This window comes from Tachyglossus aculeatus, chromosome 2 (genome assembly GCF_015852505.1).
Source record: "Tachyglossus aculeatus isolate mTacAcu1 chromosome 2, mTacAcu1.pri, whole genome shotgun sequence".
Taxonomy (NCBI): Eukaryota; Metazoa; Chordata; class Mammalia; order Monotremata; family Tachyglossidae; genus Tachyglossus; species Tachyglossus aculeatus.
The window spans coordinates 174,564,623-174,586,714 of NC_052067.1; the positions used below are offsets into that span (position 1 = coordinate 174,564,623).

The 22,092-nt window shown below is 45.9% G+C and overlaps 1 protein-coding gene across 1 annotated transcript in view; it reads left to right on the forward strand.

Moving 5' to 3' along the window:
* Positions 1-3,513: 3,513 nt before the first annotated feature.
* Positions 3,514-22,092, forward strand: part of PDE3A (phosphodiesterase 3A) — a 240,774-nt gene continuing 222,195 nt past the window's right edge. The window contains exon 1 of the mRNA XM_038759416.1: positions 3,514-3,579. Coding sequence (XP_038615344.1) covers positions 3,517-3,579 — 63 coding nt within the window. The 5' untranslated portion in view covers positions 3,514-3,516. The remainder of the gene's footprint in view (positions 3,580-22,092) is intronic.

Sequence of the window (22,092 nt, forward strand, 5' to 3'; positions counted from 1 at the left end):
CAAGTCACTTAACTTCCCTGGCCCTCAGTTACCTCATCTGTAAAATGGGGATTAAGACTGTGAGCCCCACGTGGGACAACCTGATCACTTCGCATCCCCCCCAGCGCTTAGAACAGTGCTTTGCACATAGAAAGTGCTTAACAAATGCCATTATTATATTATTATTATAATTATTATATTATAACTTAAGGATATGTACATAAGTGTTGTGTATCTGGGTGTGTGGAGAATATCAAGCATCCAAAGGTCACAGATTGCGGTTCGTACTTGACGCAGAATGGAGAGCAACCCAGGGAAAAGAGGACTTAATCAGGGAAGGCCTCTTAGAGGTGATGTGACTATAGCAATCCTTTGGAGGTGGAGAGAGTGGGGGTCTGGTGGATATGGAGGGAGAGGGAGTTCTGGGCTAGGGGGAGGTCTCAAGAAAGGGGTCGGCAGTGAGATAGATGAGATCGGGGCGTAGTGAGTAAACTGGTGCTAGAGGAGCAGAGTTTGCAGGCTGGGCTGGAGTGGGAGATTGGTGAGGTAGGTTGGAGTGAGCTAATTGATGGCTTTAAAGCCAACGGTGAGGAGCTTCTGTCTGAAGCAAAGGTGGGTGGACAGCCGTTGGAGGTTCTTGAGGAGTCAGGAGACAGGGAATGAATGTTTTTGTAGAAAACGATAAGCAGCATGGCTCAGTGGAAAGAGCACAGGCTTTGGAGTCAGAGATCACGGGTTCCAATCCTGGCTCCACCAATTGTCAGCTGTGTGACCCTGGGCAAGTCACTTAACTTCTCTGTGCCTCAGTTCCCTCATCTGTGAAATGAGGGTTAAGACTGTGAGACCCCCGCGGGACAACCTGATCACCTTGTAACCTCCCCAGTACTTAGAACAGTGCTTTGCACATAGTAAGCGCTTAATAAATGCCATTTAAAAAAATGATCTGGGCAGCAAAGTGAAGTCTGGCTTGGAGTGGAGAGAGACAGGAGGCTGGGAGGTCAGTGAGGAGGCAGATGCAGTGGTCAAGGAGGGAGAGGAGAGTACTTGGGTCATCAGGGTAGCAGTTTGGATGGAGAAGAAAGGGTGGTTTTAGCAATGTTGATGGTAGGACTAACAGGATTGGATGACCGTTTGAATATGTAGGTGGAATCAGAGAGATGAGTCGAGACTGTCTTCTAGACTGTGAGCCCGTTGTTGGCTAGGAACCGTCTCTATATGTAGCCAACCTGTACTTCCCAAGCGCTTAGTACAGTGCTCTGCACACAGTAAGCACTCAATAAACACGATTGAATGAATGAATGAGAACAGTGGGAAGTTTTCAGACATAATAATAATAATAATAATGGTAGTATTTGTTAAGTGCTCACTATGTGCCAAGCACTGTTCTAAGCACTGGGGTAAATACAAGGTAGTCAGGTTGTCCCATGTGGGGTTCACAGTCTTAATCCCCCTTTTACAAATGAGGGAACTGAGGCACAGTGAAGTTAAGTGACTTGCCCGAAGTCACACAGCTGACAAGTGGAGGAGCCAGGATTAGAACCCACAACTTCTGATTCCCAAGCCTGTGCTCTTTCCACTAAGCCACACTGTTTCTCATAACTTGTGAGATAGGGTGGATAGTGGTGTTCTCTACAGTGATGGGAAAGTCATGGGGAAGACAGGGCTTGGGTGGGAAGGTGAGGAGTTCAATTTTGCACATGTTGAATTTGAGGTGTTGGTGGGCCATCCAAGTAATTGAGGGCAGGAGGAAATGCGAGATTGCGGGGAGGGAGAGAGATCAGGGCTGGAGATGTGGATTTAGGAATCATGTGTATAGAGATGGTAAGTGAAGCCATGGGAGTGAATGAGTTCTCCAAGGGAGTGGGTGTAGAGGGAGCTTAGAAGGGGGGACCCAGAACTGAGCCTTGAGGGATCCCCACAGTTAGGGGGTGGGAGGCAGAGGTGGAGGATCCCACAAAAGAGACTAAGAAGGAGAGGTCAGAGAGATAGAAGGAGCACTAAGAGAGGACAATGTCAGTGAATCCAACCTTGGTTTAAGTTTCCAGGAGAAGGTGGTGGTTTACAGTGTCAAAGGCAGCTGAGAGGTCTAGGAGGATTAGAATGGAGTAGAGGCCATCAGAATTGGCAAGAAATAGGTCATTAGTTACCTTAGAGAGGGCTGGTTCTGTGGAGTGAAGGGGCAGAAGCTGGATTGGATGGGATTTAGGAGAGAATTGGAGGTGAGAAATGGAGGCAGTGGGGGTAAACAACTCTCTCAAGAAGTTTGGAGAGAAATAATAATAATAATAGTATTTGTTAAGCGCTTACTATGTGCAAAGCACTGTTCTAAGCGCTGGGGAGGTTACAAGGTGATCAGGTTTTCCCACAGGGGGCTCACAGTCTTAATCCCCATTTTACAGATGAGGTAACTGAGGCACAGAGAAGTTAAGTTACTTGCCCAAGGTCACACAGCTGACAGTTGGCAGAGCCGGAATTTGAACCTGTGACCTCTGACTCCAAAGCCCATGTTCTTTCCACTGAGAAATGGTAGTAGGGAGATGGGGAGATGAATGAAGGGAGCCATGGGGACAAGTGAGGGTTATTTTTAGGATAGGGGAGACATAAGCATGTTTGAAAGCAGTGGGGAATAATAATAATATTAATGAGAGGCAGCGTGGCTCAGTGGAAAGAGCACAGGCTTTGGAGTCAGAGGTCATGGGTTTAAATCCCAGCTCTGCCAGTTGTCAGCTGTGTGACTTTGGGCAAGTCACTTCACTTCTCTGTGCCTCAGTTACCTCATCTGTAAAATGGGGATTAAGACTGTGAGCCACCGTGGTCACCTTGTAACCTCCTCAGCACTGAGAACATTGCTTTGCACATAGTAAGTGCTTAATAAATGCCATAATTATTAATGATTATGGCATTTGTTAAGCACTTACTACGTGCCAGGCACTGTACTAAGCCCTGGGGTGGATTACAAGCAAATTGTGGACACAATCCCTGTCCCACATGGGGCTCAAAGACTCCATTCCCATTTTACAGATGAGAAAACTGAGGCACAGGGAAGTGAAGTGACTTGCCCAAGGTCACATAGCAGACAAGCAGGAGAGCCAGGAAGAAGCCATTGGAAAGAGAAAAGTTGAAGATTTGTAGTCAGGGAGGGAATAAGGAGGGGACAAATGTTTTCAAAAGTTCTGAAGGGATGGGGTCAGAAGCACGGGTAGATTTAGAGAGGAGGCGAGAGATTTCATCTTGAGTTACTGCACAGAATACAGGGAAACTTAAAGAAGGTGGAGGATGGGGAGATTGGAGAGAGCAGGGGAGATTTTAGGGAGATCATGCCTGATGGTTTCAATTTTGTTGATGAAGTATGTGGCCAGGTGATTAAGGGAAAGATATGGTGCATGTGTGGGGGAAAGGAAAGCTGTCTGGAACAGCTGACGGAGGCAGTGAGTTTGGGAGTGAAATAGGAAAGAGAAGTATTGTTGTTGGATAGAGGAGAGGGCCAGATCGAAGCAGATAAGAATGAATTTAAGGTGGACGAGGTCAGAGAGACGAATGGATTTCCTCCAAGAGGGCTCCGCATCTCCGGAACAGGAGTGGAAGAAGCGAAGTGCAGAGGTGATCCAGGGTTGTGGGTTTGTGATCTGAGACTGGCAGATATATGTTGGAATGATACAGTTTAGTTGATGTTCAGTTGATACTATCGATGCCTGTCTACTTGTTTTGTATTGTTGTCTGTCTCCCCACCTTCTAGACTGTGAGCCTGTTGTTGGGTAGGGACCGTCTCTGTATGTTGCCGATTTGTACTTCTCAAGTGCTTAATACAGTGCTCTGTATACAGTAAGCACTCAATAAATATGATTGAATGAATTGAATGAATGAAAGTTCACTGGAGATGGTGGTGTTGACAGTGTTTATTTGTGGGTCAGGAGATGGATAGTTCAGGTATGGAGAACTGTTGTATTATACTCTTCCAAGCGCTTGGTATAATGTTATGCACAGAGTAAGCACTTAATAAATACCACTGATAAGGAATAGTAACAGTAGTGAGAGGAGCAGTAACAATAGTGTCAGCAGCAGTTGAGAACAGTAATTTCTCAAGCAGAATTTATTGAATGTTCACTTGGCACTGTACTAGGTGTTTGGGATGTACAGAGTAGCAAAGTGCCTTATTCATTCCCTGCCCAACGGAAGGAGCCAAACATAAAAATGCTTTGAACTAGAATAATCAGAATTAATTCAGTACCATTTACTAAGCACTTCCTGTGGGCAAAGCACTGTACTTAGCACTTGGGAGAGTACAATACAACAGAATTGATAATAATAATTACTATGGTGCTTGTTAAGCGCTCTGTGCCAAGCACGGTTCTAAAAGCTGGGGTTGATTATTATGGTATTTGTTAAGCACTTACTATATGCCAAACACTGTTCTAAGCACTGGGGTAGATATAAGGCAATCAGGTTGAACAGAGTCCCTGTCCCACATGGGGCTTCAGTCTCAATCTCCCTTTTAAAGATGAGGTAACTGAGGCCCAGAGAAGTGAAGTTACTTCCCCGAGGTCACACAGCAGGCAAATGGTGGAGTCAGAATTAGAACCCAGATCCTTCTGACTCCCAAGCCCATGCTCTATTCACTAAGCCGTGTTGCTTCCCGCTAATTAGTGAACAAGTTCCCTGCCCATAAAATGTTCAGGCAGCAGCAGCTAGAGGAGAAGAATTTCCAGTTCCTTGGGCTCAGAGCATCCCCGCGGTCACTCCAGTAGCCCTCAGTCTCCCCAGGTTTTATGGAAAGCTTGGGCTGAGAGGGTCTCCTCTTTCCTGCCAGGGTGGTGGGAGGCAGGACAGGAAGAAGTCTCATTTATTCACTCAATCATATTTATTGAGGACTTACTGTGTGCAGAGCACTGTACTAAGCTCTTGGACAGTACAATACAGCAATAGAGACAATCCCCTTGAGGCACAGGTTGGAAACTGTGTCTGAATTCATGATTTTTCCTTCTACACTGGTGCTTTGTATGTAGAAAGCTCTTTGTAAATATTATAATTAACAATAGTTTATTATTAATAAGTGCTTACTCTGGGCCAAGTTCTGGGGTGGATAGTTGTCAAATGGTTTCGAGTCCAGTGCTAATTAGTATAGTGTAAGTGCTTAGCACAGTGCTTTGCACACAGTAAGCACTCAATAAATACGATTGAATGAATGAATGAGTCATTTCCTCCTCATGGCGACTCCATAGACAAATCTTCTCCAGAGCATCCTATCTTCATCTAGAGTCTTTCTGGTACATACTCCCATAGAGTTTTCTTGATAAGAAATACGGAAGCGGTTTACCATAGCCTTCTTCCGTGCAGTAAAAACTTGAGTCTCTGCCCGTGTCTTTGATCAACATTTTGATCACTTTATCATCTGCCTTTGACTCTTTCCATGTCACTGCTGCCTGCCCAGTATGGGGGAATCGACTGTAGATAGAGTCAAAACCCTACTGAGAGCTCACATCCTCCAAGAGGCCTTCCCAGACTGAGGCCCCTTTTTCTTCTCATCCTCCCCATCCTCCCAGCCCTACCTCCTTCCCCTCCCCACAGCACCTGTATTAATGGTTGTACAGATTTATTACTCTATTTTACTTGTACATATTTACTATTCTATTTATTTTGTTAATGGTGTGCGTTTAGCTTTAATTCTATTTATTCTGACAACTTGACACCTGTCCACATGTTTTGTTTTGTTGTCTGTCTCCCCCTTCTATTCATTCAGTCGTATTTATTGAGCACTTTATTGAGCACTTACTGTGTGCAGAGCACTGTACTAAGCGCTTGGGAAGTACAAGTTGGCGACATATAGAGACGGTCCCTACCCAACAGTGGGCTCACAGTCTAGAAGGGGGAGACAGAGAACAAAACATATTAACAAAATAAAATAGAATAAATATGTACAAATAAAATAGAGTAATAAATATGTACAAACATATACATATATACAGGTGCTGTGGGGAGGGGAAGGAGGTAAGGTGGGGGGGATGAGGAGGGGGAGAGGAAGCAGGGGTCTCAGTCTGGGAAGGCCTCCTGGAGGAGGTGAGCTCTCAGTAGGGCCTTAAAAGGAGGAAGAGAGCTAGCTTGGAGGATGTGCAGAGGGAGGGCATTCCAGGCCAGGGGGATGACGTGGGCCGGGGGTCGACGGCGGGACAGGCGAGATCGAGGCACGGTGAGGAGATTAGCGGCAGAGGAGCAGAGGGTATGGGCTGGGCTGGAGAAGGAGAGAAGGGAGGTGATGTAGGCGGGGGCGAAGTGACGGACAGCCTTGAAGCTGAGGGTGAGGAGGTTTTGCCTGATGCGTTGGTTGATTGGTAGCCAGTGGAGATTTTTGAAGAGTGGAGTAACATGCCCAGAGCATTTATGGACAAAGACAATCCGGGCAGCAGCGTGAAGTATGGATTGAAGTGGGGAGAGACAGGAGGATGGGAGATCGGAGAGGAGGCTCATACAGTAATCCAGATGGGATAGGATGAGAGCTTGAATGAGCAGGGTAGCAGTTTGGATGGAGAGGAAAGGGCGGATCTTGGCAATGTTACAGAGGGAGACTGGCAGGTTTTGGTGATGGCTTGGATGTGAGAGCGGATGTGAGAGAGCGGAGTCGAGGATGACACCAAGGTTGCGGGCTTGTGAGACGGGAAGGATGGTAGTGCCACAACAGTGATAGGAAAGTCAGGGAGAGGGTAGGGTTTGGGAGGGAAGACAAAGAGTTCAGTCTTGGACATGTTGAGTTTTAGGTGGCCGGCAGACATCCAGATGGAGATGTCCTGAAGGCAGGAGGAGATGCGAGCCTGCAGGGAGGGGGAGAGAGCAGGGGCAGTGATGTAGATATAGGTGTCATCAGCGTAGAGATGATAGGTGAAGCCGTGGGAGCGAATGAGGTCACCAAGGGAGTGAGTGTAGATCGAGAACAGAAGGGGACCAAGAACTGAACCTTGAGGAACCCCTACAGTAAGACTAGACTGTGAGCCCGTTGCTGGGTAGGGACCGTCTCTATATGTCGCCAACATGTACTTCCCCAGCGCTTAGTACTGTGCTCTGCACACAGTAAGCACTCAATAAATACGATTGAATGAATGAATCAATCAGAAATAATCCCAAAACAAAAGGGGACAATCTGAGCCAAGTTCTGGGGTAGATAGTTGTTTGAGGGCAGGGACTTTGTGTATTCACTGTATAGAGCATGGTAGTAGGAGGAGTATTAATATTTATAATATTAATAATGATGGTATTTGTTATCGCTTACTATGTGCCAGGCACTGTACTAAGTGCTGGGGTTGATACAGGCAAGCTGGGTTGGACAGATTCCCTTGTCCTATGTGGGGCTCACAGTTTCAATCCTCATTTTGGTAGCTGAGGCACAGAGAAGTTAAGTGACTTGCCTAAAATCACACAGCAGGCAAGTGATGGAGCCAGGAGTAGAATCCATGACCTTCTGACTCCCAAGCCCGTTCTCTATCCATTATGCCATGCTGCAGCACTGGAGTACCTAATAGATGCAGAGTACTATACAATATACTTGGGAAATATGGCAGAAAGTAATAATAACAATAGTGTTTGTTAAGTGCTTACTATGTGCCAAGCACTGTTCTAAGCACTGGGGTAGATACAAGGTAATTAGGTTGTCCCACATGGGGCTCACAGTCTTAATCCCCATTTTACAGATGAGGCAGAGAATTTAAGTGACTTGCACAAGGTCACGAAGCAGATGGGTGGCAGAGGTGGAATTATTCATTCATTGTCATATTTATTGAGCGCTTACTGTGTGCACAGCACTGTACTAAACACTTGGGAAGTACAAGTTGGCAACATATAGAGACGGTCCCTACCCAACAATAGGCTCACAGTCTAGAAGACTTCGAACACCCAGACCTGTGCTCTGTCCACTAGGCCATGCTGCTGCTTCTCCTTTTATATCTTCCAAGCATTTAGTACAGTGCATCTCATTCAGCAGGTGCTCAACAAATGCCACCACCACCCTACTGACACCACTATACTACTGCTGCCAATTTCCTGACACCTTCGGGAAATTTTCTGCTGGGAAATTAGGGAATATTTTTATTCTTTTTTTGTGGTATTTGTTAAGGTCTTACTATATGCCAGACACTATAGTAAGAGCTGGGATAGTCCATATCCAATATGGGGCCCACAGTCTTAATCCCCAGGTAACAACACCAGAGAAGGACACACATCAATTTGTACTTCCTAAGCGCTTAGTACAGTGCTCTGCACATAGTAAGCGCTCAATAAATATGATTGATGATGATGATGACATCAGGCAAGTGGTGGAGCCGGGATTAATCAATCAATGGTACTTATTGAGCCTTACTATGTGTGCAGAGCAGCTTACTAAGCGTTTGGGAGAAATACAATAACACGGAACCCAGGTCCTACCTACTCCCAGGCTCGTGCCCTATCCATTGGGCAACACTGCTTTTCAATGTTCTCTGAACAACGCCCTTCTGTTTTGGATACAGCATCCTGCAGTGTCAAAAGATTCAGCGTCAGTCATATTGATTGAGAGCTTCCTGTGTGCATAGTACTGTAGTAAGCGCTTGGGAGAGTACAATATAACAGAGTTGGTAGATACGTTCCCTCCCCACGATGAGCTTACCGCCTAGAGAGGGTAAAGAGCTCTACTGAGAGCTCACTTCCTCCAGGAGGCCTTCCCAGACTGAGCCCCCTCCTTCCTCTCTCTCTTCTTCCCCTCCCCATCCCCCCACCTTACCTCCTTCCCCTCCCCACAGCACCTGCATGTATATTTGTATATATTTATTACTCTATTTTATTTGTACATATTTATTCTATTTATTTTATTTTGTTAATATGTCTTGTTTTGTTCGCTGTCTCCCCCTTCTAGACTGTGAGCCCACTGTTGGGTAGGGACCATCTCTATATGTTGCCAACTTGTACTTCCCAAGCGCTTAGTGCTCTGCACACAGTAAGCACTCAATAAATACGATTGATTGAATGAATGAATAAAGACTCTGGTGTGAGTTCTCATCCACCCGATATTTTGCACGTGCAGTTCTCTGCAATCCAGCAGGGCTCGGTGTGAAATATACCGCAGAAATCGAACAACAGAGCAAGCACAGTATTAAACAATTCCTATGGAGCTCAAAGCAGGAACGGAGTATTTGAGGAAAACATCACAGAAGGTCATTTAAAACACCGAAATTCCATTTCTTTACTGGCATAAGGGTGCCGGTATTGTTTTAGATGATAGAACGGTGAAACCGGACCGTAAAATGGCGTGGGAAAAGAGGTTCTGGCTATTTTTCTAATAACTCATGTGAAATTTCTGTCCATGTGTCTCAGCAGTGCATACAGGGGAAAAAAAAGTTTGCAAAGTACAGGAAGTTTATTATATTTTTATAACGATCTGTTTCAAATTATAACTTGAAGAAGAAAATGAGGCAAGCTGCCCTTCTCCGTGGAGACAGATTTTCCATGACCATATCCAGCCACAGAGGAGGATGTTACATAAGTCTCTGCCGAGAGAACTTGGAGGCAGGAGGCAAGCCCAACGTCACAGAGCCGCCTCTCGAGACCGAATCAAAACAAGGAACTGTAGTCGGGGCAGAGAGACAGAGAGACTCCTTACGTCTTGCATTTTGGGCTGGTGACCAAGAGGAAAGCTGGCAGAGCCGGGACACTGGATCCGGGCCTCGTGGATCTATTGCTCCCACTGCCAGCAACAACCAAGGCTGAGCTCAGCCTAGGCTTGGGCACTCAATAAATACCACCCTGAGTGCACAAGTTTCTACTGGAATCTTCACAGTTTGAAACTCTTCCCCTGGGACCCCTTAGTGATGATAATTATGGTATTCGTTAAGCACTTACTTCCGGCCAGGCATTGTGCTGAGAAAAGCAGCGTGGCTTAGTGGATAGAGCACGGGGCTGGGAGTCAGAAGGACCTGGGTTCTGTTTCCAGCTCCACCACGTGTCTGATGTGTGACCTTGGGCAAGTCACTCCACTTCTCTGGGCCTCAGTTACCTCATCTGAAAAATGGGGATTAAGAGTGTGAGCCCCACGTGGGACAGGGACTGTGTCCAACCTGCTTAACTTGTATCTATACCAGCACTTAGGACATGGCTTGGCACATAGTAAGCGCTTAACAAATACCACAATTATTAGAACCAAATTTGCTCTCTCTCTGCTTCCCCACATCAGTTGGGAGACAAGTTGACAAACCTTATTTGATGCAGGACTCTAAGAACAGATAAATCACCTCTGGCACTCAGCCTCCTCCCTGTCCCTTCCATCGGATAAAGATGTCATTGTAACATGAGGGGGTTTAAATGTGGGGGGGGCGGGTTCCCCCATTGTAGCACAGTAATCAGTCAATCAATCGTATTTATTGAGTGCTTACTGTGTGCAGAGCACTGTACTAAGAGCTTGGGAAGTACAAGTTGGCGACATATAGAGACAATCCCTACCCAGCAGTGGGCTCACAGTCTAGCAGGGGGAGACAGAGTAGTAATAATAATAATAATGATAGCAAGCCTGTCTCTAGACTGTAAGCTCAAGATCCTTGTGGGGAGAGAAAGTGTCAACCAACTCAGCTGTATCATACACTCCCAAGCGCTCAGTACAGTGCTCTGCACACAGTAGGTGTCAGTAAATACCACTGATGGAAGTCTGCTGAGGAGTGTCCCCGCAGAATGGTCCCATTCCCCCCCAGCTCGGAAGAAAGTCAGCCAGGATGTCGGAAGGTTGTATTCTCAGCCCCTAGACTGTGAGCTCCTTGTGGGCAGGGAATGTTTCTGTTTGTTGTTGTATTGTACTCTCCCAAGCACTTAGTACAGTACTTTGCACACAATAAGCACTCAATAAGCACGATTGAATGAACGAATGAATCAGTGAGAACACAGGATCGGATGGGTCCAGGCTGCACATCCTGCTCAAGGGGGTGCCCTGAAAACATCACAGGAAGGTTGTGCTTTCTAATCCCCATTCTGCCCCTTGTCTGCTGTGTGACCTTGGATAAGTCACTTCACTTCTCTGTGCCTCAATCTGTAAAATACGGATTAAGATTGTGAGCCTTGTGGGACAGGGACTGCGTCCAACCCGATATGCTTGTATCCACCCCAGTGCTTAGTACAGAGCTTTAACAATTACCTCAGTTATTACTATTATTATTGTTCATTCAATCGTATTTATCGAGTGCTTACTGTGTGCAGAGCAGTGTACTAAGCACGCTTACTATTATTAGCACAGCCCAGTGGCAGACATCTGTGGCCTGCCATGTGACTTTGAGCAAGTCATTTCATCTCTCTCTCCCATTTCCTCGTCGGTAAAATGGCAGTAAGGTGCATTTTTCCTCCCTGTTATTGTGAGTCCTTGCTATGTCAATGAGTAAATGTTTTATAATTACATAAAATTATAACTTTTACGACTGCAGCCCTAATATGGTGATAAAACATTTGTTTCCTGTGTATTAGACAATGACAGGGCTAGTACTAAGAATTTCTATATTATTGGTTTGAGTTTTTTTACCTCTTGCCAACCAGCATTTGTAGGACCCTCCTGGAGTGAGTGACAAGGTGATGGTCACTTTTTTTTTCCTTTTATTTAAATTATATTTATGAAGCACTAAGTGGCAGACATTATACTAAGTGCTGGGGTAGATGATAATAACAATAACTATGGCGTTTGTTAAGCACTTTCTATGTGCCAGGCATTGTACTGAGTGCTGGGGTAGATATAAGATAATTGGGTAAGACATAGTTCCCATCCCACATGGGTCTCACAGTTTCAATCCCCATTTTAATAATAATAATAATAATAATGGCATTTATTAAGCGCTTATTATGTGCAAAGCACTGTTCCAAGTGCTGGGGAGGTTGCAAGGTGATCAGGTTGTCCCACGGGGGGCTCACAGTCTTAATCCCCATTTTACAGATGAGATAACTGAGGCCCAGAGAAGTGAGGTGACTTACCCAAAGTCACACAGCTGACAATTGGCAGAGCCGGGATTTGAATCCACAACCTCTGACTCCAAAGCCTGTGCTCTTTCCACTGAGCCACTGAGGCCCAGAGAAGTGAACTGATTTACCCAAGGTCACAGAACAGACGAGTGGCAGAGCCAGGATTTAGGACTCATGACCTTCTGATTCACAGGCCCGTGCTCTAATAATAATGATAATAACAATAATGGTATTTGCTAAGCGCTTACTATGTGTCAGGCACTGTACTAAATGCTGGGGTGGATACAAGTTAATCAGGTTGGACACAGTCCCTGTTCCATGTGGGGCTCACAGTCTCAATCCCCACTTTACAGATCAGGAAACTGAGGCCCAGAGAAGTAATGTCATCATCATCAATCGTATTTATTGAGCACTTACTATGTGCAGAGCACTGTACTAAGCGCTTGGGAAGTACAAATTGGCAACATATAGAGACAGTCCCTACCCAACAGTGGGCTCACAGTCTAAAAGGGGGGAGACAGAGAACAAAACCAAACATACTAACAAAATAAAATAAATAGAATAGATACGTACAAGTAAAATAAATAAATAAATAGAGTAATAAATATGTACAAACATATATACATATGTGACCCCCCCCAAGGTCACAGAGCAGACAAGTGGTGGAGCCAGATTTAGAACCCATGACCTTATGACTCCGAGGCCCGGGCTCTATCCCTAGGCTATTCTGCCCCTCAGTTCACGTCCCACACAGCACTTGCAGTCTTAACTCGCATTTTCCTAACGGGGAAACTGGGGCACAGAGAGGTTAAGTGAGTTGCCCAAGGTCACACTGCAGGCAAGTGGCAAAGCCAGGATTAGAAGCCACGTCTTCTGCTTCCTAGGTCCTCTGATTCTCAGGCCTGGGCTCTTTGTGGTGGTCGTGTGTGATCATGACAGGTTTACCTCTGTCCGTTCTCACAGGGCATTAGCCGGTGGCTTTGCAAATTCCTCATCCTCATTCATCATCCGTATCTACTGAACCCTGTACTCTGGACCTGGGAGCATACAGTTACCGTAGATGACACAGTCCCTGCCCTTGAGAAGCTTTCAGATTAATCAATATATTCTAGTTTACATTTGTTTCCTCTTGTATTTGGAACCCAGTGTTTTAAGCACTTGAGAGAGTACTGTAGAGCAGTCAGTCAATCGTATTTGAGGCGTTCCCTGACTAAGCCATCCTTTCCTCTTCTTCCTCTCTCTTCTGCGTCACCCTATGTCCCTTTATTCTTAACTGCATGCCACCCCTCCCCCCCTACCTTGGCCTGCATCCCCTCAGCACTTATGTCCACATTTTTCATTTATTTATTACTATTAATGCCTGTCTCCCCCTCTAATAATAATAATAATGGCATTTATTAAGCACTTACTATGTGCGAAGCACTGTTCTAAGCTCTGGGGAAGTTTCAAGGTAATCAGGTTATCCCATGGGGGGCTCACAGTCTTCATCCCCATTTTACAGATGAGGCCCAGAGAAGTTAAGTGACTTGCCCAAGGTCACACAGCTGACAATAAGCTTTCTGTGGGCATAGAATTTGTCTGTTTATAGTTATATTGTACACTCCCAAGTGCTAAGTACAGTACTTTGTACACTGTAAATGCTTTTAGACTGTGAGCCCACTGTTGGGTAGGGACTGTCTCTATATGTTGCCAACTTGTACTTCCCAACTTCCCAAGCGCTTAGTACAGTGCTCTGCACACAATAAGTGCTCAATAAATACGATTGACTGACCGCTCAATAAATACGATTGAATTAATGATTGAATTGAACATTTACTGTGTGAGGAGCACTGTACTAAGCACTTGGGAGAGTACAATAGAACAATGTAACAGAAACATTCCCTGCACACATTCATTCAATTGTATTTATTGAGTGCTTACTGTGTGCAGAGCACTGTGCTAAGCACTTGGGAGAGTACAATAGAACAATATAAAAGAAACATTCCTTGCACATATTCATTCAATCATATTGATTGAGCGCTGTTTACAGAACACTGTACTAAGCGCTTGGAAAGTACAATTCAGCAACAGAGACAATCCCTACCCAACAAGGGGCTCAGTCTAGAGGGGGAGATGCCATTTCTGCTCTCACCAAACTTTGCCTGTTGTATGCAGAGCACTGGGCTAAACACTTGGGAGAGTACAGTAGATTTAGTAGACACCACCCTGCCTTCAAGGAGCTTCCAGTCTATGGTGTGCAGAGCACTGTTCTGAGCACTTGAGAGGAACTTAAAATCAAGCTGGGAAAAGAAACACTCAAAGAAATCACATGTAAGAGGAAGTCATGGGTTGTAAAAATATAAAGAGCAAGGGCTGGGTGTGGGAAAGGGGAAAGAGTGCAGCGTGGCTCAGTGGAAAGAGCCCGGGCTTTGGAGTCAGAGGTCATGGGTTCAAATCCCAGCTCCGCCACTTGTCAGCGATGTGACTTTGGGCAAGTCACTTAACTTCTCTGTGCCTCAGTGACCTCATCTGTAAAATGAGGATTAAGACTGTGAGCCCCCCCGTGGGACAACCTGATCACCTTGTAACCCCCCCAGTGCTTAGAACAGTGCTTTGCACATAGTAAGCGCTTAATAAATGCCATTAAAAAAAATACCCAGGTGCTCCTGAGGCATAGGCAAGCTGGAAGCAGGAATGGTTGGGGAGATGAGAGACTAACCAGGGAAGGCTTCCTGGAGGAGATGGGCTTTCTGAAGGATTTGGCTGTTTTTCTGACTTTTCTGGGCAGGGAAACATCGTGGCCTAATTCAAAGAGCTTGGGCCTGGGAGTCAGAGGACGTGGGTTCGAATACCGGCTCTGTCACTTGCCTGCCACGTGACCTTGGGCCAGTCACTTCACTTTTCCATGCCTCCGTTCCCTCGCTTATAAAATGGGGATTAGGACTGTGAGCCCCATGTGGGACAGGGATTGTGGTGAACCTGATTAGCTTGTGTCTACCCCAGCGCTTAGTATGGTGCATGTTATATAGTAAGCGCTTAACAAATACCATTTAAAACAAAAAAAGAGCATTTTGTTACGTGTCAGGCAGCATGTCATAATGGAAACAGGACCTGGGTTGAAATCCCAGCTCCACCACATTTCCACTGTGTAACTTCAGGCAAGCCACTTAGCGTCTCTTTGCCTCGGATTCTTCATCTTTGAAATTCCCTCTTGGATTGCGAGCTCTGTGTGGGACAGGGACTGAGTCCAACCTGATTTTACTCAATCAGTGGTGGTATTTACTGAACCCTTCCTGTGGGCAGAGCTCTGTTCTGTTTGAGAGAGTTTAGTACCACACCGTAGAGAAGCAGCAAGGCCTAATGGATAGAACCTGGGCTTGGGTGTCAGAAAGACCTGGGTTTTAATCCTAGATCTTCCACCTGTCTGCTGTGTGACCTTTGTGTTGCATGTTGCTTAACTTCTCTGTGACTCAGTTCTCTCATCTGTAAAAAGGGGATGAAGACTGTGAGCACCATGTGGGACGTAGACTGTGTCCAACCTGATTAGCTTATAACTAACACAGTGTTTAGTACAGTGCCTGGCCTCCCCATCCCCACAGCACCTGTATATATGTTTGTACAGATTTATTACTCTATTTTACTTGTACATATTTACTATTCTATTTATTTTATTTTGTTAATATGTTTTGTTTTGTTGTCTGTCTCCCCCTTCTAGACTGTAAGCCCGCTGTTGGGTAGGGACCGTCTCTATATGTTGCCAACTAGTACTTCCCAAGCGCTTAGTACAGTGCTCTGCACACAGTAAGTGCTCAATAAATACAATTGAATGAATGAATGAGTATTGTGCACTTGTGCAGTACACTGTACTAAGCACTTGGGAGAGTACAATACAATAAAATTAGCAGACATATTCCTTGCCTTAAAGAGTTTACAGTCTAGAAGGGGGAGGCAGACTTTAGTATGAATAAATAATTTATAATATATAATTTAAGGATATGCACATAATTTCTGGGGTTCATTCATTGTATTTATCAAATGCTTACTGTGCGCAGAGCACTGTACTAAGGCATGGGAAAGTACAATATGGCAATAAAGAGTGACAATCCCTGCCTGTAATAAGCTCACAATCTAGAGGCGGAGAGACAGACAACAGGAACACATAGTAAATGCTTACCAACTATCATACGAAGAAAAAAAAGTTAACAGAGATAATTCCTGCCCACAAGGACCTTACAGTCCAGAGCGGAAGATAGGCTTTGAAATGAATATAGATAAGGGAAATGGCAGAGTATAAGGATAGATTATCTGGTCAGTATCCCAAGTGTTTGGCAGTGCTTGGAACAGAGAAAGTACTTAACAAATACCACAATTGTTGTTATCGTCATTATTATTGTTATTACTATTTCAAAGGCCCCAGCAAAACATGACAACTCCGTTTCCTTTCTCGACCAAGCAGTGTGACCCAGTGGCCAGAACCCGGGCCTGGGAGTCAGAAGGACCTGGGTTCTAATCCCGACTCTGCTACTTGTCTGCCGGGTGACCTTGGGCAAGTCACTTCACTTCTCTGGGCCTCAGTTATCTGTAAAAAGAGGATTAGGATTGGGAGCCCTGGTGGACTTCGACTGTGTTCACTCTGATTACCATGAACCTACCCCAGTGCTTTGAACAGCATGTGGCACATAGAAAGTGCTTAACAAATAACACACACACACACGAAAAACCAATAGCACTGCTTGCTGAACTTTCATTTCCAGCCGAATGCACCATGATCAGTCTCCAGATGGTTTGATTATGAGGCTCGAAGGAGAGCTCGCAAGATCCGTTCTGTGCTGGAAACTACGAATAAGGTCAACTCAGAAACTTGGGAAAAGCCTCTTTAGCTGGTTGAGGTTAAAGGGGAAATTTGGATCTCATCCCTCAGAATTACTCTAACTTTTCTTTATCTTCTCTTAAATCCTTTCCTTACTGGACCGTGGTTAACAGGGGATCCTGCCTCCAGGATCGGTCAATTAATGGTAATTATCAGGTGCTTATGGTGTACAGAGAACTGTACCAAGTGCTTGGGAGAGTGCAGTACAACAGAGTTGGTAGACACGATTCCTGACCTCAGAGAGCGGAAAGCATCCAGGTTCGGGTGATGAAAGTCATCACATTGACATGATTCTCCCTCTCCTGTGAACATGGAAGTTGAATGGTTTTGTTAGTCTTCCTTGGGCAGAGAATTGGCCCCAGATCTGCAGACAGAAAGCGGACCGAGAGAAGAAACGACTGTTTTGCCCAGATGCCTTGAAAATATCAAACTCTGGCTCTCTGAGTGGACTGTTAGCTTGGATTTCCAGCGCTGGGGAGCCCAAATTTTGCCAAAAGTTGCTGGGTTTGCATCAGGGGCGGAAGAGCCCACGGTTTGAACTGTGAGTCAGAGGATGCTTCCTAGATCTGACCATTTCGCTGAGGTCAGTTCTGGAAATTCTACGTGTTTTTTCTAGGTTAGAGACTATATTCCTCGAGACAAAGGCCGTTGGCATTCAGAAGACAACTTTGACCTCCCGGCTGGGGGTTAGAGATTTGTTAGATGTGGCTTTTATTACCCCTGGGAGGACTTTGTTTCTTAACTCAATCTTAGGAAGCAGAAGGTTAGGGACGGGGTGAGTGAATCCGTCAGAGGGAATCGATCGAGTGGTCCTCTGTAGGCTGTCAGAAGAGAGATGTTTTAATTTTCATTCTCCATGATGAAATTTTAATTTCATTTTAGAGAAGCAGCATAGGCTAATGGAGAGAACAGAGTCCTGGGAGTCTGCTCAGTTTCCTCATCTCTTAAATGGGGATTCAGTTCCTGTTCTCCCTCCCTCTTAGCCTGTGAACCCCGTGTGAAACATTGACTGACCTGATAGTGAATCTACCCCAATGCTTAGTACAGTGCTCAGCGCATGGTAAGTGCTGAACCTATAGCACAATGAATGGCACTTGTACTCTGGTGACTGAATTTGAAGGCTGTTTACAATGTCACTCACAAAGCGTAAACTCCCAAACCCCCCTCAGCCCCATGGCACACGTGTCTGTATCTGAAATCCATTTTAATGTCTGTCTCCACCTCTAGGCTGTCAGCTCCTTGGGAGCAGGGAGTGAGTCTATGACTCTGTTATATTGTGCTCTTCCCAGTATTGGTACAGTGCTCTGCACACAGTAAACTCTCAGTAAGTATGGGTAAGCAGCATCACCAAGTGGATAGAGCCTGGGCCTGGAGTCAGAAGGACCTGAGTTCTAATCCCTGCTCTGCCGCTTGTCCGCAGTGTGACCTTGGGCAAGTTACTGTTCGTAGAGCACAGGCCTGGGAGTCATGGAGTCAGGATTCTAATCCCGGCTCCGCCACATGTCTGCTGTGTGACCTTGGGCAAGACATTTCACTTCTTTCAGCCTCAGTGATCTCATCTGTAAAATGGGGATTAAGACTGTGAGCCCACGTGAGACAGAGACTGTGTCCAACTGGATTTGCTTGTATCCGCCCCAGTGCTTAGTTCAGTGCCGGGCACGTAGTAAGCACTTAATAAATACCATTATCATTATTATTGTTATTATTAGTAAAATTGGGTTGAAGATTGTGAGCCCCATGTGGTACAACGACTGTGTTCAACCTGATTAGCCTGTATCTACCCCAGTGCTTATGAACACACGTAGTAAGTGCTTAACAAATGCCATTAAGAAAAAAATAAAAGAAAGAAGCTTGTCTGGAGTTAAGCCTCCTGACTCCCATTGTCCTCAATCAATCAGTGTATTTATTGAGTGCTTCTTTTGCGTAGAACACTGTGCTAAGCACTTGGGAGAGTCTAATACCAGAGAGTTGGTAGATCATCCCCCTAGAGTCATTGAGCATATTTTCTCAGCCTGCAGGCAACAAAGGCTAGCCTGGTTTTGTTGAGGTGGAAGTTGGCTTGGTTCCATCTTATCTCAGCGAGTTATTAGATCTGTTAAAAAGTAACTGGGGGAAGGACAACAGGGCCAGCCCTCCTTTTATGGCACTGCCATCGGAGAGAAAATTCTCCCATGCCAATCCCTGAGAAATGAATGAATTTGTCCGAGCCCTATCAATTACCTGATAGGAATTTTGGACGCATCGCAGGTTGGGCCGGAATCCCTCTTCCTATGATTAGTGCCTCTAAGCCCGGGCCCGGGAATTCTCGGAATTTTTTCACCTGTGTCCTTCCTGATTTCCCCATGTTATGATTTTAGCAGAGAGGGCTGTGGTGGGATTTTTTCCCTTTTTTATGGTGTACATTGAGCACTTTCTATATGCCAGACAACTGTACTAAGTGCTGGGATGGATACAAACTAATCAGGTTAGATGCAGTCCTGGTCCCACGTGGGGCTCACAGTCTTAATCCCCATTTTATAGATGAGGTAACTAAGGCACAGAGAAGTTAAGTGGCTTACCTAAGGTCACACAGCAGACAAGTGACAGAGCCGGGATTAGAGCCCACGACCTCCAACTCCCAAGCCCGTGCTCTTTCCACTGAGCCACGCCACTTCTCTAATGTCCTTCTGACTCCCAGGCCTGGGATCTATCCACTAGGCCACACTGCTTCCAATGGGAAGGTAGCCAGCTTTCTCAGGCTGGTTGGGATTGATGACAAATTGAGATATAAGGATTGAAAGGATTTTAAGGTGTTATCAGATGTGTGGATTTATGCAAACAGCCCTGGATGAAATGCCAGGCAACTTGTGTTCTAGTCGCTGTACCGCCTAAGATAAATGGGTGACCTTGGGCAGGTCACTTAAGCTCTTGAGTCCTCGGTCTCCTCACCTGTAAAATGGAGAGAAAATACCCACCCTCCCTTTAAGACTGTGAGCACCGCGTCAGATTGTCTCAATCAATGCTAGTGTGAGGTCTAGCACATAGAAAGTGCCTGATACCATTATTGTTATTGGCAAAGATTCATTTTTATGTTCCTATGAACAGGGCTAGGCTCTAGGAATCAATCAGTACTAAATTAACCAGGAATCAATTAATCAGTAATATTGAGTGCTTACTGTCTTCAATCAATTAATGGTATTTTTTGAGTGCTTACTGTGTGCAGAGCATGTACTAAACACTTGGGAGAATACAGTATTAACAGAATAGACATTTTCTCAACCTACCACGAGCTTAAAGTCTAGAGAGGGAGAAAGATATAACAAATTACGGTTATGTGCATAAGTGCTGTGGGGCAGAAGGCGGGGGTGAATATCAAGGGTTTGAAGCAGTCAGATCCAAGTGCAAGTGTGATGCAGAAAAGAGAGGGAGTAGGGGAGAATGAAGGTTTAGTCAGGGAAGAACTCTTGGAGGAGTTGTGATGATAATAAGGCACTGAAAGGTTGGGGAAAGTGGTGGTCTGGTTTATCTGGATGGAGAGGAAGTTTCAGGCTAGAGGAAAGATGTGGGAAAGGGGTGGTAGCGAGATAGACAAAATCATTCATTCATTCAATCATATTTATTTAGCGCTTATTATTCATTCATTCAATCGTATTTATTGAGCGCTTACTGTGTGCAGAACACTGTACTAAGCGCATGGGAAGTACAAGTTGGCAACATCTAGAGACGGTCCCTACCCAACAGCGGGCTCACAGTCTGGAAGGGGGAGACAGACGACCAAACAAAACATATTAACAAAATAGAATAAACAGAATAAATATGTACAAGTAAAATACAGGAGAAGCAGCATGGCTCAGTGGAAAGGGCCCGGGCTTTGGAGTCTGAGGTCTGAGCCAGACAAAACTATTTCTCCTCCCTTATTGACACCCATGCCCATCACCCCCGCCAGCTCTTCCGTACATTCAACTCCCTTCTCAGGCCCCCGGTTCCTCCCCCTCCTCCTTCCCTCACCCCCAACGATCTGGCCTCCTACTTCATTAACAAAATTAAATCCATCAGGTCCGACCTCCCCAAAGTCTCTTCCCCCCTTTCTCCAACCCCCCGGCTCTCAACACTCTCTGCTACTCTCCCATCCTTCCCAGCGGTATCTTCAGAGGAACTCTCCTCCCTCCTCTCAAGTGCTACTCCGGCCACCTGTGCTTCTGACCCCATTCCCTCTCATCTTATGAAATCTCTCGCTCCATCCCTTCTCCCCTCCTTAACTTCCATCTTCAACCGCTCACTCTCCACTGGTTCCTTCCCCTCTGCCTTCAAACATGCCCATGTCTCTCCCATCCTAAAAAAACCCTCTCTTGACCCCACCTCACCTTCTAGTTATCGTCCCATATCCCTCCTACCATTCCTTTCCAAACTCCTTGAACGAGTTGTCTACACGCGCTGCCTAGAATTCCTCAACAACAACTCTCTCCTCGACCCCCTCCAGTCTGGCTTCCGTCCCCTTCATTCCACGGAAACTGCGCTCTCAAAGGTCACCAATGACCTCCTGCTTGCCAAATCCAACGGCTCATACTCTGTCCTAATCCTCCTCGACCTCTCAGCTGCCTTTGACACTGTGGACCACCCCCTTCTCCTCAACACGTTATCTGACCTTGGCTTCACAGACTCCGTCCTCTCCTGGTTCTCCTCTTATCTCTCCGGTCGTTCTTTCTCAGTCTCTTTTGCAGGCTCCTCCTCCCCCTCCCCACCACTTACTGTGGGGGTTCCCAAGGTTCAGTGCTTGGTCCCCTTCTGTTCTCAATATACACTCACTCCCTTGGTGACCTCATTCGCTCCCACGGCTTCAACTATCATCTCTACGCTGATGACACCCAGATCTACATCTCTGCCCCTGCTCTCTCCCCCTCCCTCCAGGCTCGCATCTCCTCCTGCCTTCAGGACATCTCCATCTGGATGTCCGCCCGCCACCTAAAGCTCAACATGTCGAAGACTGAGCTCCTTGTCTTCCCTCCCAAACCTTGTCCTCTCCCTGACTTTCCCATCTCTGTTGACGGCACTACCATCCTTCCCGTCTCACAAGCCCGCAACCTTGGTGTCATCCTCGACTCCGCTCTCTCATTCACCCCTCACATCCAAGCCGTCACCAAAACCTGCCGGTCTCAGCTCCGCAACATTGCCAAGATCCGCCCTTTCCTCTCCATCCAAACCGCTACCCTGCTCATTCAAGCTCTCATCCTATCCCGTCTGGACTACTGCACTAGCCTTCTCTCTGATCTCCCATCCTCGTGTCTCTCTCCACTTCAATCCATACTTCATGCTGCTGCCCGGATTATCTTTGTCCAGAAACG